We start from the raw sequence: 17,424 nt of genomic DNA on the forward strand, positions 1-17,424 counted from the left end.
AGCTGAATCCTAACATGAAATCAGCGCATTACCATAAGAGCGGGACTTCTCAACACGAATCCAGAGAAGTTAGACATGGATGAATCGTATTTATTTACTGTACGTATTACCGCGGTGGTCATTCTCTCTATTTCTTCTTCAATTTGAGGATGATACATTGTTTATTATTTACTGTATATATTGAATGAACGAAATGGGATGGCCTCAACTTACGAAAAATCACACCAAATTCTGGAGACTTACAAATAAAGAATCCACGCAGAATCAGCATTGTTTAAAACAACAGATATAATTGTATTGCCTACCCAATTTATTTGGGACATTTGACAATTTACATCTCAAGTATATAAAACTCTTACCAACTACCAGCAAACTCTGAAAATAATATAAGCAAAACGAAAGCCACCCTCGGCTCTATTGACTGAAAACCCTGCTAGTATAGACCAAGTACGACGAAAATATACTAAAAGTCACAAAACCTTACGAAACAGTAATCTTTAGGCTTATCTAAGCAATGCTATTCATATTGTACGACAACAGCTTCCTCAGCGACAATCCAGCCATCCTCACTAGAGTTATCCAGACGGTACTCTGAACAATTCTGAAAACGACACAGACCATGAGGTTACAACAAGAACTAGGAAAAATAGAGAGCATAAAGTATCGTCCACAATTTAAAAAAAAAAAAGAGGACGATACAGCTTTCACTTGCACAAAGAAAGAATTAAGAGGAAACGGTTTAATTCAAACTGCAGAAAACAGTTCCATGGCAGATACATTTGAAGAAATGAAAAGCTGAAGTAGAAAGTCAGAAACTTATTACAGTTTTCCTTCAATTCAACTTCTTACTTCCCCACCTCTTAATTTTATTGCTTTAGGTTTGGTTTTGCTCTTTCAATATGACATTTCATTTCTCTTTTACATGATACATCGACCAAGAATCCTAGAATAAGTTGTCTTTCTTTATTTGTACTCCCACATAGTAATGATTGATTTTTTTTTCAAGAACTAAAGAGGGAAGTATTGGAAAAAAAAAATGAGAGGGAGTTTTCTTCCAAAAGAACATGTATTCAACATATCGAGTTAAAAGCTGACCTGTGAGCAAGTATAGACTATTAAAGTCATCCAATTCCAGTTATCCAATACAGGTCTCTCTTTCTCGCTGACTGCTTCCTGCAGAAAATATAGCAAAGGCGGCATCAGCTGCATCTCATATTGACGTGACGCACCACAGAGCCTGCACGTCCCCGGATCAACAGCATTTCCAGAAGCCAGAAGCGGCTTTCCACCATATGAGTATCTACGTGTAAAGACAATAAAGAGTCTCTTTTAGTAAGGATGAAAGTCACTGATAATGAAATTGGTGCTAATTTATTGATTAACTGATGTAAGAAGGTAAAAATAAAAGAAACCTTGTGCTGTAGAAGCGAAAAGGACTCCTAAACCAACAGAGAACTATATGATACTCTCTGTATTTACTCAATTTTATATTATTTACCTTTTTCGGCATAAAGTATGATACTCCCCCAAAAAATGACAGATAGTGCAGTGGACAAATAAAAAGTGCCCAGTGAGGAAACTGAATGTACAACGTAAGATGTGTTCTCCAATGTACGATCAGAATTAATCTCACAGTATGCCAGGCAACAACTTCCGGAACGATATCTAATTAATAGAGAGAAAATCTTGGCAGGATGAAGTGCAGTGGACGATGCAAATAAATAAGAGGAAAGATGTTTTATCGTGGCTGCCCCAACTAACCTTTTCAGTAATGTACACATGATACAGCAGCAAATAACATGAGAAGACTCGAACATGTAATTTAAGTTGTACAAATAGTAATACGCTACAATTGGAGATAATAAGGTAATCAAAGCCGAAAGCTGAAGAGCTGCAGGAAAGGCAGAAAGCTTACTACATACTTCAAGAAATCAAAAGCACATTGAACTTGGACTTTGCTTAATGCTTTGGAGGAAATAAAAAGGTAAATAAAACTGAGATTTTGCTTCTCAAAGTCTATTCCAGCAAGCAAAACATTAAGTTCCTGGCAGCAATACTTAAAAGTGAATTCACTAGTACAATGGCTAGCTTTTTAGAGTTTTACCTGAAACATTGCTCTGGATATGCATCTAATCGCTTTTTGAACTTGAGGTAAACCCGGTCAGCATTCAATGCCCTATCATACTCGTAATCTTCCACCTCCCATGTTTCTTCTGGAGTATCAGGATCATTTTCTTTGTCCTTGATTGGAGATAAGATGCCTTTTGAACTGACAGAAACATCCTTTTTGAAAAATTTCTCTTCTTCAGCATATATATAGAAGCACGGAATCACTGCGACCAAAGAATCATTTCAGAGTACGCAGAAAGATAAAGTAATCATACAAGTGATACTCCCAGTGATAATTGCATAACTCATGTCATTGAAAACACTTGATAATAGCCTATGAAGACCTAAATTTTTGACAGCTGTCAACTCCTCAGCAACTCAACGACTTTTTTGTACAGTAAGTAAATACAAGCATTGGGCCCTTGATCGATCTACTTAGCTCTTCTATCAAGAACGAGCACCAACTGCCTCCCCCCAAAAGAAAAGCAATGAACAAATTACATATTGTTTTACAAATAACACATGCCATTTTCTTTATCTATGAATAACATTTTTCAATTTTAGTGTTCTCTATCATAGTGCTAAATTTATGAGGAAAAAAAAAACTTGACTGCACCCAGTAAATAGTTTGATCTCATCTTCTATCATGCAAAGTTAAATAAAGACAACTTATACACATCCTACAGAAGGGCGGCTAACAAATGATTCTATCAAGTGCAATTACCGTCGAGAAAAACAGAACAGAACTTACCTAGTGTTTTTTCATCAATTATTCTAATCGCACGGTCAGGGGATGAAGTTTCTGCTGTTACTTCATGACCACGGATTTGTTTCTTGGAGTGAGAAGCCACGGTTGCAGCTTCAGAAAGTGCCCTAGCCAACTCAGCCAGATCAATGTCATCGTCATCTTCATCATCATCATCCTCTTCTGAAGAGTCAAATGTCCATATATCCTTCTTCCAGTCTTTCTTTGAATCTGATACAGGTGAAGCGCCATCCTTATAAGACTGGCTCTTTAAACCTTCACTGCTTAGGGACTTTTGGATTCTAATAGCTCTCCAGCTGTCACGGAAATGTAAGAGATAGACCACAGAAGTTAAATCCAAATGATCACTAAGTTCCCAAGCTTTTTACAAAAAAATAAGTTTGAATACCAAAAAAAGACCTTACAGGAGCGCTCCCACAATCTGGCGTCAGACAACCAAAAACGTAGATTGCACGCTCTTCAATGTTCAAATTATTCTTTGAAATTGGAGCATAAACCTAAGGAAACAAATGCAATGAGAAAAGTATATTAAAACTTCTAGAGCTTTAAAAATCCAAGTAATCCAAGTAAAAATTAGTCAATGGTTTCAGAGTACCAACCTGTGCAAGAAGACATAAATCGGTTTTACAAGCACTGCATTTGAGCAAATCGACACATGTGGTAGGAAGAGGAATAGGCCAATCCTGTTCAAGAAAAAAAATTAGAATTATAATACAACAAAGAAAGCATCATCTAAAAATAAACTATGCCGTATCCAGAAGGATTCTCTTACAGGAAGTCCACCGATTTTTGTTGTATAATGATCAGCAGCTTCGTGAATATGACCTGCCCACGATCCTGGCATGCCTAAAAACACTCCCCCCATCTTGTTTTCTAATCCAAACAAAACAAGGTCGATAAGAAAGCAGTTCAAATGAGACCCCCCCCTTTGTATTTCTTAGTACATGCATCATATAACACCGAACCAAGAGTATATGAACAAAGTTCAAGTCTTAAATCGCTGCAATTTTTTTGCAGAATAAAGGGAACGCCAAGCCAGAGACAAATTATAATATGAAAATGTTCCTCCCTCCATCCCAAAAAGGATGATACTTTTTGGATTTCGAGAGTTAAACAACTTAATTTCGAACGCAAATGTGGACATAGAATCGTGAAGTTTTTTTAAATAAAGTTTACATGGTTGGAGACCACATAAAAAGTAGTATAAGTCATAATAATTAACAATTCAAAATATTTAAAAGGCATATGAAAAAGTTGCGGTCAAAGAACAATTCGTATGACTCGAGAAATCCGATGAGTATCATCCTTTTTGGGACGGGAGGAATAACTAAAACTGTACAGAATACCTGATTCCACCGATGAAGAACCCTTGTTAATTTACATTGATGAATTTATATAGCTGAACAAATAAGCTAATTACCAAATTTTTCCCCTAAAACTTCTTGCAAGAACTAATCCATTTTAGATATCAAAGAGAAAATAAACAATTTACATAATGACAACCAAAAAGAACTTGTTTTTTATAGGAAGGAACTAACAAAGCTAGTAACAATAAAATTGTTTCCTTGTACCTAAGTTTAAATTTCAACAAGTACCACAAAAATGCCACAGTAAAACAATCACTATACCCAAAACACCCTTTTTTTCTTTTATATGAGAAATCATTATGAATATGAAGATGAAGGGAGTATGCTACCAATTGCATCAAAACAACAAAGGAAGCAGTATTTTTAGGAGTATATGAAATGTCACATACTCCCTTCATCTTTTATGCAAAGGTAATCAAAGGCGGGTGTAGTTTGTTAGTGCCGAATTCATCTGAATCTAGTATTTTTTTTGTGCGAGCATAAATTTATGTGTAAAAATTAACTAGAATTGCAACGAATACAAAATAAAAAAAAAATTTAAATATATTAGGTGTTCAACGAATGAATGTTAAATGTTGAACTTATATAATGAAATCATGGATCATTATTAGGGAGTCAATTAGCAAACCTATTTAGGGAGTCAAATAATTTTTTACTATAAGTTTCTCAAACCTTTTTAAATATTCATTAGCCATATCGAGTTGTAGTACTTTTCATGTGATCAAATATAAAAATTAATTTTAAAAAATATAAAAAACATTACACCTCAATTCACATAAAAAATTAAGTATTTTAACCTTAACCCTATACAGTACATGAATTGGGACTGAGGGTATAGTACCTTTTTAGGAAAAGAGTAAAATTAGTAGTATATTTTCAGAAATGTCAAAACGTCGACGTTTTACCTTGTCTCACAGCCTCAAAGATCTGGAGCTACTACTTCGCCATTTCAAGAATCTCCGTAAAGAAGTAGCAAAAGGTCGTTGAGTTTGAGGTTTTTCAATTGTACAGCAAGTGAAAACTTCCACCAATCAAGAATTGATTTTTATTTAGGTATTTACTTAAAAAATAGCATACGTATCTGGGGTTTTTTGTATTCAAATGCTTGTCTTTGCTGCTTCTTTTTTGTTATTTTGATGCAAACATGAGGGAAAATATAAAAACACCCATCATTTAACTGTTAAAAAAAGTGTAGTGATTGTTATCTTATGAGACACTAGCTATAGTTGTCATTTTTTTTAATCAAGAATTAGCTTCATTTGATCAAGAACTAGCTATATATTTGTCACTTTACTCTAGCTATATTCTGCACCTTCTATATCTTCTTTTCCACCTTCAAATCCCACTAGGATTACTGCATCTATAGTTAGCTGCTTTGTCACTTCAGTTTTCATTGTGAAAGAAGGAAAAAACCAAACAAATGGAGAAATTCGTATACCCATGTAGTGGCTGCAAACTGAATTTGAAATTGAAACATGCAAAATGACATTTGCGTCTGGTGTAAACTATATATTTTAAAGTGTTAAAGGTGCACAGTAGCTAAGTTGATATGTAAAGTAGGGAGAATATCTCATACCAACACACAAGTCTCTGTTGCTGATCAACTTTGAGGGACTGCCACTTCTGGTTCTATAGATACTTTTTACTTAGATTTCCTTAACCTAATTAATTGGCTATACTAATGAATATTTTATTACTATTAACTATTAGTATGAAATAATCACATTGACTCTTCATTCATTCTAAATTAACTGTTTGCCATTGTTGAGCCGGAATCACACTGTTGAGACAGAAAAAGAATTATGAGCTATGCTTTTGCCAAAGAGTATAATATTAAGGTAATATAGAAGACTGTGAACAACAAAGATCGTGTAAAATCAATGATTTATCATTATAAAAATTCCAACTGTTCCTCGATTGCAAATTATAAGTTGGTTCGGAAATATGAATCCTAAAATAACCATTCCTCTGAAATCATCAACGACAAACGTATTAAATTAACCTTCACAAGATATAGATTATGTCTTAGTAGACATGATATGTTTGATCTGATGAACATCATTTTAGACATATACTATGATATTAGTAGAATATGAGAGTGAGAATCTGAGATATAACTGTTGTTATAAGAACAGTTGAGGTTGGTCGCTTGATAGCAACAATTTAGCATATATCTTATGTATTTTGTTTGTAATTTGAAGAAAAATAAACCATTTCAATCACAGCATAATTAAGCAGTTTTTAAACAAGGAAGAGTAGTTCACGAAAGAAGAATTTTAGAGTATCGTTATCATTATGAAAGACAAAAGAGTAGTACGTCATTTAAACTTATGCCACCTAAGTCAAGCTTTTCCCCTGATAATTCTAAGTCAACATTCTAAACTTCCAACTACCATCTATATAAAATCTCTCCAAGTTATATGTTGGCAGAAAATGAATGCAGAAAGTGGCGATCAAGTAGCTGAAAAGGTTAACACCACACAACTTAACCCCTAAGCACCGGTACTTACTCCAACAGGACTTCGACACATTTAAGTATGACGTTCATCCATATCCTAATGACAACTAAAGAACCTACAGGTAAGCACAATAACATGAAATGCTATTTTTCTTCAGCTACTTGAGAAACAAGCACTGAGATTTATTAATTTAGTGAAGAACATTACTTTCCGAGCCATCAAAAATATTCTTTTTCAATCAAAATAAAACTTACATTATATCTAGAATCAAAATAGAGCCTATATTATAATGCTCAAAACATTGACCTTATTGTGGAGGGAGTAGTTTGCGACAGAATAAATGCAAGCATTGACAGCGAAGAGCTTCGACGAGTGAGTCCATCACTCCAACTAGAGTGCTATTGACTAAATGGATTCAGTGGCAGAACTCAATGGAATGTTTTCATCAGAAAATTTGTTTGACATGGAAAATACTTTAACAAAGCTAATTTACATTACTGTTTCTTCTTCATTTAATTTTTCCAAAATATAAGATTAGACTTACCAGAGGTAATAAGTTGGCTATACAATTCAAAGAACCCATAAAAATCAGAGTAAAGAAACTGAACTAGAGCACCTAATGGTAATATAAAAAAAAAATCAACCAATTCATCACCTCATATGAAAAACCACAAGACATCCTACAAAATTTTCATGACCCTTCAAGCAAGTCCCCAGAAGAATTGTATAATGCAAATCGCAAAGGAGAAAACCATTGCATAGACGAAACTCTACAAGAAAAACTCAAATTTCTCCTCCTTGACCTACGTGCCCCAACTTCAAACCCTATACTCTCACTTTTATCACTCACACAATAACTATCAGTACTAAAAACAACCCAATAGCAGAAAACAACTATAGAAACAGAAAATTGTAGAACCCAATTAAACTTACTCTTGATTAGGCGGATAATCCAATGGTAGATTTTGTGTAAAGTCGCTTGGAGAGAGATGAATTTTAGACACCAAACCTTCTGAGTTCTTTGCAACCTTCTGAATTCGCCGCTTAGGGATTTTAGAGTGAAGTGAATTTTGGAGGGATTTAGGGTGAGTGAATTTCTGGAGGGATTTTACCGTGAAAGTAAATTTTTTGAGCATTCCTTTTTCTCTTTTTTTTTTTTTTTTTACTTCAATTTCATCAGGTTCGCGCCCCTATCCCGCTGAAATCGAGTATTAGAAACCATATCTTAACTTTTGTATAGATCAAAATAATACCTCGTTTGTTTTTGTTTATCGTTTAAGACGTCTGAATTTAATCACATAAATATTAAGATTAAAACGTCTAAATTTGAATACATATTTTAATATTTAAGATGTGTATTAATATATGAATATTAAATAATGAAAACTGTTTATTTTTTTTACATCTGAATGTTAAAATTTATTTTATTTAAAAATTAATAAATAAAAATTTTAAATAAAGTACTAATGAATTTAATATACTATTAATATATTCTTTCTTTAAATAATATGGTAGTTGGTGGTGGTGATGGCAGACGGTGGCGTAGCTGTTGACCGGAGGTAGTGGTTTTAATTGATGGTGGTCGTTGTAGGTAGTAGCTAGTCGTGATTGGTAGTGATAGTTATGGTTGAGGAAGGTAGTGATGGCTGGTGGTAGTTTATAATACTGGACAATGGTGGTTATGGTTGATGATGGGGGTGGGATAGTTGATGGTGGTAGTTGAGGTAGGTGGTTGGTTGGTTATGGTTGAGGATAATGGTGGCAGCATTAGTTGATAATAATTGGGGATGGTAGGTGGTAGTAATTGATAATGGTAGGATTGGAGGTGATGGCAATCAATAATGCAATGGTGGCTATGGTTGAGGATGGTGGTTGTCAGTGGTGGTATTTGAGTTTGGTAGTAGTCGGTAGTGGTTGAGTGTGGTGCATGGTGGTAGCTGATAATGGTGGGTGGTGCCGACAATTGGTAGTGAGTGTGGATAATAGCATCTTAATGAAATGAAGTCTTTGTTATAAATCTTAATCATTAAGACCTATTAAGACCCATTAAGTGACTAAAAATTTAAAAAAACAAACACACTAAATGATTAAAATCTGAAAAATTAAGATTCAGATTTAAAAAATAAACGCACTTGATATCTGAGATCTGAATAATTAAGATTTAGAGCCCCATTAAGTACAAACAAACTAGACCTAGTCTGGTCATGTATTTAGAAAATAAAATTCCGTATTAAGAACCCAATAGAATCTCATCCCTATAAATACACTTTTAGGGACCATAAGGCTTTTTCTTGCTGCCACTATAAAATTTAGCATGGCCGTTACATGATCGAATTATATGATTACTTTTGTTATTTTAGCATATAAAATTGTGATAAAAGTCGATAGTTAATTTATATTCATTACTTTAATAATTAATATTCTTGAGAGTTATCAATCATTAAGTACGTTAAAATAAATACCAATATCAATCTAATTATTTTGACTAGTTAAAAGTACATTGCTTCCGTTGTAAAGATGTCTATAAATAATAATTTAGCACTTATATCAAATTATCAACGAATATTTGGTCTAAGGAGAATGGAAAGGTCTTTTGGCTAGTATAGTTCTGAGGAGATGCGTTTAGTTCAATCTACAGATTTAAGGAAAAGGGTCATATTTGCTCGTGAACTATCTAAATGGTTTGTCTATACACTCCTTTAATAGTTGGTTCAGACAAGTCTAGATTGTTACTAACTAGCTTATATTTGCATTTTTTTCAACTTACTAATTTTTATGTACGCGCTTTGCACGTATATCTCTCGATATTATTAAAAGATAAGTTGAAAAGATATTTATTGCTATAACTTCATATAACAAGCGTTTTTCGCTTTATTATGTCACTTTACCCATTTGATTATTAAGTTCTTATCTTGTCACAAGGAGCTTATATGGTGAAGGGTCATTTGTTGCTAAGTATTTAAGTAGGCGTTTGGACATAAGAATTGTAAAATTTCAAAAAATGGAGAAAAAAAATTTCAAGTGAAAATGATATTTGAAATTTTGAGTTGTGTTTGGACATAAATTTCAGTTTGGGTTGTTTTTGAAGTTTTATGAGTGATTTGAGTGAAAATTTTGAAAAACAGCTTTTGGAGTGTTTCAAATTTTCAAAAATTTCCAAAATGCATCTTCAAGTGAAAATTGAAAATTTTATGAACAAACGCTGATTTCGAAAAAAAATAAATCTTTTTTGGAAAAAACGAAAAAAAAATTATGTCCAAACGGGCTCTAAATATCTTCCTAATAATACTATAATAGTAGTTGCTGGTATCATCTTAAGTGAAGTCAAAACTAAGAAACATTTTGCTTCCATCAAAAACTTGACAATTAATATCTCATTTAATTGATCAATATATTGTGTTACCTAAAATTACTTTTTCATCATGTATTTTGGACAACTCATTTTTATTTGGTGATATAAATATTATATTTATTAAGCAACCTTCATTACTATCATTATTGGGCTTGACAACCAATTGTTCTTAATGAGGACTGAATTATCTTATTATATGCTTTTATCCATATCCGAAATCAAGAAAAATTGGATTTATTTTTGTTTTCATATTTTCTATTAGTTGGATGATTTTCATTTAATGTCATAAGTATAATTCTATCAGGTATATTTTATAGTCTATATTCTCATTAAATTGGAACTAGTAGTAGTACTTGATGGCTCACCTCTTAAACCATTACTTTCTTTTTCATACAATACTTTTAGTCTAAATATTATATACCTTACTGGTAGCGATTTGACCAGTTGGGATGTCACGACCCCAGTTCGCCCTCCGTGAACTATCGCGACGGCACCTAGTCTCTACGACTAGGTAAGCCTAACAAATTGCGAAAAAGAAACAACAGAATGAAACAAATAAAAACTTGCGGAATAAACATAGTGAAGGTTTAAAGATGCCGCTCGGCATATACAATACAACTCTCAAACTGAACTACATTTTCCAAAACCCGGAATCTCATGAAATCACAAGCTGTGAAATAACTACTATGTTCTAACTCCAGAGTGTCTAAACAAAAGTAAATACATAAGGGCTAATACTATGAGAGAAAATGGAAAGGGACTCCTCGGTCTGCGGACGCGGCTGACATACCTCGAAGTCTCTGATGGATCACCCCGCCTCAAGGGTAGTAGGGCTGAGTCGAAGTACCTGATCTGCACATGAAAAACATGTGCAGAAAGGGCATGAGTACACCACAGCGGTACTCAGTAAGTGCTAAGCCTAACCTCAGTCGAGTAGTGACGAAGAAGGTCAGGGCCCTACTGATTTTAGCTGAACATTGGGGTAAAACAGTATAGAATACGACAATATAATTAAATGCTAACAGTATGAAGTAACACAGGATAATAAGAATAACAACAACTATAACAGCGACAGAAGAATTCACGGAAAGAGTACAGCTCAACACAGAGATAACAACCGGGGATCTCCCAGGATACCGTCCAGTAGTCTGAAATATAATATCCAGTGGATCTCTTGGGATACCGTCCCATAGTCCAACTCATAGTGTGCGGGGATCTACCGGAATCCCGATCCGTGATCCCAAATCTAAATACCCAGTACTGGGGGAATATACCGGGTGCAGTCACGTAGTTCCAATATAAAAGTGCAGGGGAGTCTACCGGAATACAAATCCATAGTTCCAAAGTAAACAGGCAGGGGGATCTCTCGCGATACCGTCTCGTAGTCCTAAAGTAAACACACAGCAGCAACACGAAGAATACTCAATTCAATTCAAATTTCATACCAAGGTAAAATAGGTATTTCTAACCTAGCATGCTGCAAGTAATCCAAATAAGGCAGTTTGAGCAAGTAAAGCAATTAAGTCAATTAAACATGCTTCCGTAAGCTAACAGTAGGCTTAAATTACAAGCAGTATAAACAGGAAAAGGAATCACAATTATAGTTACTTAATGAAATGTATTTTCAACAATTAGCACAAGTACACACTCGTCACCTCACGTACAAGTCATTTCAAATATCAACAATACCAAATCCTAAGGGGAGTTCCACCCCACAAGGTTAGGCAAGCCACTTACCTCGAACCAGCTCAAGATCAACCTGAAACCACGCTCTTGCCACGAGTACTCGACTCCAAATGGCCCAGATCTATTCAAATCAGTTGCATAATGTAAATAAAACTTCAAATAACTGATTCCACTAATTAATTCTAAGCTAATACGCGAAATTAGGAAAAATGACCAAAATGACCCTCGGGCTCACATCTCGGAATCGGTTAAAATTTACAAATTCGGGATCCTCACACTCTCACGAGTTCAGCCATACCAAGAGTACCAAAATCGAACCTCAAATGGTCCCTCAAATCACCACTCAAAATGCTCCAATTAACCAAGCCCTAACCCCCAATTTTCCACTAATTTCTCCCTTAAATTTCATGCTAATAACGATAAAAATCACCATAATAACGAGTTTAGGAACCAAGGACCTTACCTCAATGAATCCCTCTGAAAATCTCCCTTGAAATTGCTCCCAAAAGCTTTACCCCGAATGAAATATTGAAAAAAATGACCAAAAATCGCGAAGGAAATCTTTTATACTTTCTGACCCAGGCTTTTCGCACCTGCGCTCTATTTCCGCTTATGCGATACCGTTTCTGCGGTCAAGGGAACCGCTTCTGCGGTTTTCACTAAAGCCACCTTCTCCGCACATGCGACCCAGATTCCGCATCTGCGGTCGCGCAGGTGCGGTACACCTCCCGCTTCTGCGGTTTCTGCTGCCTTCACTTGTGGCTGCATCTGCTGCTCCATGTCTGCTTCTGCGAGTCCACACCTGCGGACCCCTATCTGCAGGTGTGGTTATGACTGCAATAGAACAACTTCAGCTGTCAAACCCAACTCAAAATCTCCCGTTAACCATCCGAAATCACCCCGAGGTCCCCGGGACCTCAACCAACAGCACGAACAAGTCATATACTGCTATCCAAACTTACACCAACCTTCAAAACACCTCAAACAACATCGAAACACCAAATCATCATCGAATTCAAGCCTAAGAATTCTAAAAACTTCCAAATTACGCTTCTGATCAAAAAGTCTATCAAACCTCGTCCGAATGACCTGAAATTTTGCAAGCACGTCACATTCAACACTACAGAGCTACTCCAACTTCCGGAGTTCCATTCCGACCCAGATATCAAAATCTCACTATCGAACCGGAAACTTCAAAAATTCAACTTTCGGTATTTCAAGCCTAAATAAGCTACGGACCTCTAAAAGGCAATCCGAACATGCTCCTAAACCTGAAATCACCCAACGGAGCTAAAGGAACTCATGGAATTCCATTCCGAGGCTGTCTTCACCCTGTTCCGACTACGGTCCAAATTCTAAAACTTAACTTGTCATTTAGGGGCTAAGTGTCCCAAAACACTCCGAACTCAAAACGAAACCTCCCGGCAACTCAGAGTAGCAGAAATAAACATGGAAAAAATAGTTAATAGGGGATCGAGGCGATAATTCTTAAAACGACCGGCCGGGTCGTTACATGGGATCCAATTATTAAAAAAAAATTGGTCTTACTGCGACCCAAAAAAAAGAGGGGAGGAAAAAAGAATCGCATCTTAAAACTTGGTACCTCAACCTAGCAAATAGCACTAAGAATTCCTATTTTTGATAAGTTTAATTACTTAGTTCTTATGGGAATAAAATTAATGAAGAGATCTATTTGGTTTCAAAATCCCAAAAATAGTTTTAAAATTGACTAAATGTTAATGTTCGGAATCATAGCTTCTGTAGGAGTCAAAATTCTAGTGCAATCATGCTATTAAATTTAAAGGCAATTACAATTTTATCCAGTATAAACTTATTTGTACTTTAGTTTTCCAAGGACATAAAAGTCAATTAACATTTTAAGAGTATTTTGGTTGTTCAACATTTAGTATTTTAATATTCGTGATTTTATAATAACTAGTCTTCATGAATGCGCGTTGCGCGTGTATACTGGGTCAATCAATAAAAAATATATATATATATGAATGTAACAATCCGACTGGTCGTTTTGAGTATATGCACTTCGCTCGGTGTTTTTAGGGCTCGAGTATCTCTGCATGATGTATATTGACTTGCGAAAATAGTCGGTATTGGTTTTCAAGTTATCCGCAATCAATTTGGAAGAATGAACTTCAAGATTTAAGTTATAAGTTGGAAGAATTGACCAAGTTTGACTTTTTAGCATTTGACCTCGGAATGGAGTTCCGTCAGTTTCGTTAGCTCCGTTGGGCGATACTGGACTTAGGAGCGCGTCCGGATTGTAAATTGGAGGTCCGTAGTCAAATTAGTCTTGAATTGGCGAAAGTTAGATTTTAGGAATGTTTGACCGGAGTGGACCTTTTTATATCAGGGTCGGATTCCGATTTCGGAAGTTCGGGTAGGTTTGTAATGGAAAATGTGACTTGTGTGCAAAATTTGAGGTCAATCCGAGGTGATTTGATAGGTTTCGGCATCGGTTGTAGAAGTTAAAATTTCAAAGTTCATTGATTTTGACTTGAGGTGTGATTCGTCGTTTCGAGGTTGTGATGCGTGATTTGAAGCTTTGAGTAGGTTCGTTTTGTCATATAGAACTTGTCTGCAAAATTTGGCTCCATTCGGAGTTGATTTGATATGGTTCGGACGCTCAGTTGCGATTCTAGAAGTTCTTGAAGTTTAGTTTGAATTTCATGCTTTTTGGTGTCCGATTCGTGGTTTTAGAAGTTATTTTGATGATTTGATCACGCGAGCGAGTTCGTGTTATGTTTTTTAGACTTGTGTGCATATTTAGTTTGGAGCCCCGAGGGCTCGGGTGAGTTTCGGATTGATCTTCTTAATTGTTCATTGCTGGTTTTGGTCTCTTCGCATTTGCGATGTTCTGGCTGCAATGCGGCCATCGTATTTTCGAAGAAGCCTCGCGTTTTCGAAGCCTGGGCTGCTGGGCAATTTTTACATTTGTGATGAGACTTCCGCATTTGCGAAAGCTGGTCTTAGCATTCGCGAAGTTTTGGTCGCAAATGCGACCTTAACAGGGAAGTCTCCAGTTTGCAATTGCGATATTATTTTCGCATTTGCGAACTCCTTGTCGCAAATGCGACATTTGCAACCTGTTAAGTGCTGAGAATTCCTAATTTTTGCTTCATTTTCATATATTTTGAACCCTAGCTTCAACGTGAGGCGATTTTGAGAGGGGATTTTCATACCAAATCATTGGGTAAGCATCTTCAATCAATTTCCAACTATATTTCATGATTTTATACGAGATTTAACATCAAATTCATGAGAAATCTATTTTGTCAAAGTTTTGAAAAATGAATATTTGAGATTTGAGAGTCGAATAAGACTCGGATTTCAAAACAAAACACATATTTGGACTCGTGAGGCTATGGGTAGTTAAGACCTACCCTTGGACCCGGGCAGGCCCGGGGTTTGACTTTTGTTGAGTTTTTAGAAATTTAATAAAAATTACAGCTTTATTAGTTAAAATTATTTTCTCTTGCATTGTGTGATGTATTCAAGTCGCTATTGGCCATATTGAGTCGAGCGGAGGCGAATTTGTAGAGGAAAAAAGGCTAGATTGAGTGTTGAGTTAGCCGAATTGAGGTAAGTGTTTTGCCTAACTTTGTTGAGGGAATTTTTCCTCTTATTAGTCATTGTTTGCTACATGCAGGGGTGATACATATATGAGGCGACGAACGTATATGTATGTGCCAGGGTTAATCATGCTCGGGGGGATGGATTATGTTACATTTATGTTTGAAGAATTTCGTGACCTCTTGCTTCATGCCTCACTTGACTTCTAGATATTAAGAACCTAGTATTAAATGTTAGAATCGAGACTTAGCCTAATATAACTTGATCAAATTTGATGGAATTCTGAGAATACATTGATGTATCTAATTCGGTCATCTCTATGCATAATCATTAATACATTGCTACGGCCGATATTTTGAGATGCTAGATTCTATACTTGTGTTGTTGATAAATTGTGGGATTTGTGGAAGTACTTTAATTATGTGGCCCTTGAGGGTTCATTGAATCATTGTTGGCTTGAAAATCAGTGATTGAGAATTTCTTTGGAATATTCGTTTGAACACTCTCCTCGATGTTATTTATACTTCCTGCCTTGCCATTTTATTGATATTCATATGCTTGGTAAGGACTCGTAAAGCACGAAGGGTGATGCCGTTCCATTTTATATTCATTATCATGTGAGGAAGAGTGTAAAGCACGAAGGGTGATGCCGTGCCATTTTATGTTCATTATCATGTGAGGAAGAGTGTAAAGCACGAAGGGTGATACCGTGCCATTTTATATTCATTATCATGCGAGAAAGAGCGTAAAGCACGAAGGGTGATGCCATGCCATGTTATTGAGAGTAAAAGAACGAAGGGTGATTCCGTGCCGTTTTATTTATATTGTTATGATTGTGTGTTATCGTGAGGTCATGGCACGATGGGTGTTTCCGTGCAGGCGAGGATGGGGGACATGCATTATGTTTGATATCAGTTTTCCGTGTGTACGTTCATGTCTTTACCTTGAACTGTCATTGTCATAATTATAGACTTGATGTGACTTGTTTCTATTGTTCTATCATTGATCTCTATTTCAATTGCTTAACTTGCAAATACCATGCCTATTTCCCGCTTTTATAATTATACTCATGTTGTACCTATTCTATAGCACTTAGTATAAGCCTTCTATCATGTTAGCCATTCATGCCCTTACTTGCCAACTTGTAAAGATCATGTATTTCCGTCTTATTTGTTATAGTTGTGCTTAGGCCTCAAATATGCTAGTTAATTGAAGTTGATATTCTGTGTTTTCCAATCGTTGTTATTACTCACGTGCTTTTTGCTTAGTCTTTTACTGTTGCCACATGTGTATCTTGGTCCATTGTTGTTACTTGCGTATTTCCTACTTTGTAATTCCTGTAATTCCTACATGCTATTTAATTGAAGTTGATATATATATATGGTGAGGCAGAGATAGAAGCACGAAGAGTGTTACGGTTCGTTTGACTCAATATCTTGGATATACTTCTCATACCATGAAAGATTGTAAATATTCTACTATGATTCCTTTTAGTAATTGTTGATTGTCTCGCCGAGTTGTGTACGGTACTTTTATCTGTTATGCTTTAAACAACTTTTACTGTTAATCTAATGTACAAGTTATAACAATAAGCATCTTTTAACTAAAAGTCTCGTCACTACTTCGACGAGGTTAGACAAAATACTTACCAGTACATGGGGTCGGTTGTACCCATACTACACTTTTGTATGATGTGTACAGATTTCTAGAGCAGAGTTGCTGGTGATGTCGGATATGCTGATTCTGAAGATGTTCGCGCATTCTAGATATAACTGCCTCTTATCCTTGGTAGCTTAGGTTTCACTATTCTGTTTATGTATCTTTCAGACAGAACGCGTATTTGTTCGTACCAGCTTTCTAAATTCCAAGTCTTAGAAGATCATGAGCTGTACTACCAGGTCTTGGGTAAATTTGTAAATGTTCAGTCAACTATTCTCTATTTTCTTATAATCTCAGTTGAGTTGTATTTTCTGTTAGTTTGCTTACCTAGCTGGTTGAGTTAGGTGCCATCACGACTTGTGGTTCTGGGTCGTGACAAGGTGGTATCAGAGCACTAGGTTCGTAGGTTCTACGAGTCATGAGCAAGTGTCTAGTAGA

General features: G+C 35.7%; 1 protein-coding gene across 1 annotated transcript; it reads right to left on the minus strand.

Annotated features, from left to right (window-relative positions):
• On the minus strand, positions 220-7,866 carry LOC109228811 (probable 20S rRNA accumulation protein 4). Its single transcript, XM_019394018.1, has 8 exons — positions 7,635-7,866; positions 3,648-3,748; positions 3,475-3,558; positions 3,275-3,372; positions 2,861-3,171; positions 2,105-2,333; positions 1,096-1,300; positions 220-601 (listed from the first exon to the last, which is right to left on the minus strand). The coding sequence occupies exons 2-8, from the start codon at positions 3,738-3,740 to the stop codon at positions 518-520; spliced, it is 1,104 nt and encodes a 367-aa protein (XP_019249563.1). The 5' UTR covers positions 3,741-3,748; positions 7,635-7,866; the 3' UTR covers positions 220-517.

Source organism: Nicotiana attenuata, chromosome 7 (assembly GCF_001879085.1).
Source record: "Nicotiana attenuata strain UT chromosome 7, NIATTr2, whole genome shotgun sequence".
Lineage (NCBI taxonomy): Eukaryota > Viridiplantae > Streptophyta > Magnoliopsida > Solanales > Solanaceae > Nicotiana > Nicotiana attenuata.

Coding starts and splice junctions, on each gene's coding strand:
- LOC109228811 (XM_019394018.1), bottom strand. CDS start 3,740: ATGGGGGGAGTGTTTTTAGGCATGCCAGGATCGTGGGCAGGTCATATT. Junction 2,334..2,860: donor AATTGATGAAAAAACACTAG/GTAAGTTCTGTT, acceptor CTTTGGTCGCAG/TGATTCCGTGCTTCTATATA. Junction 1,301..2,104: donor TATCCAGAGCAATGTTTCAG/GTAAAACTCTAA, acceptor CTTTACACGTAG/ATACTCATATGGTGGAAAGC.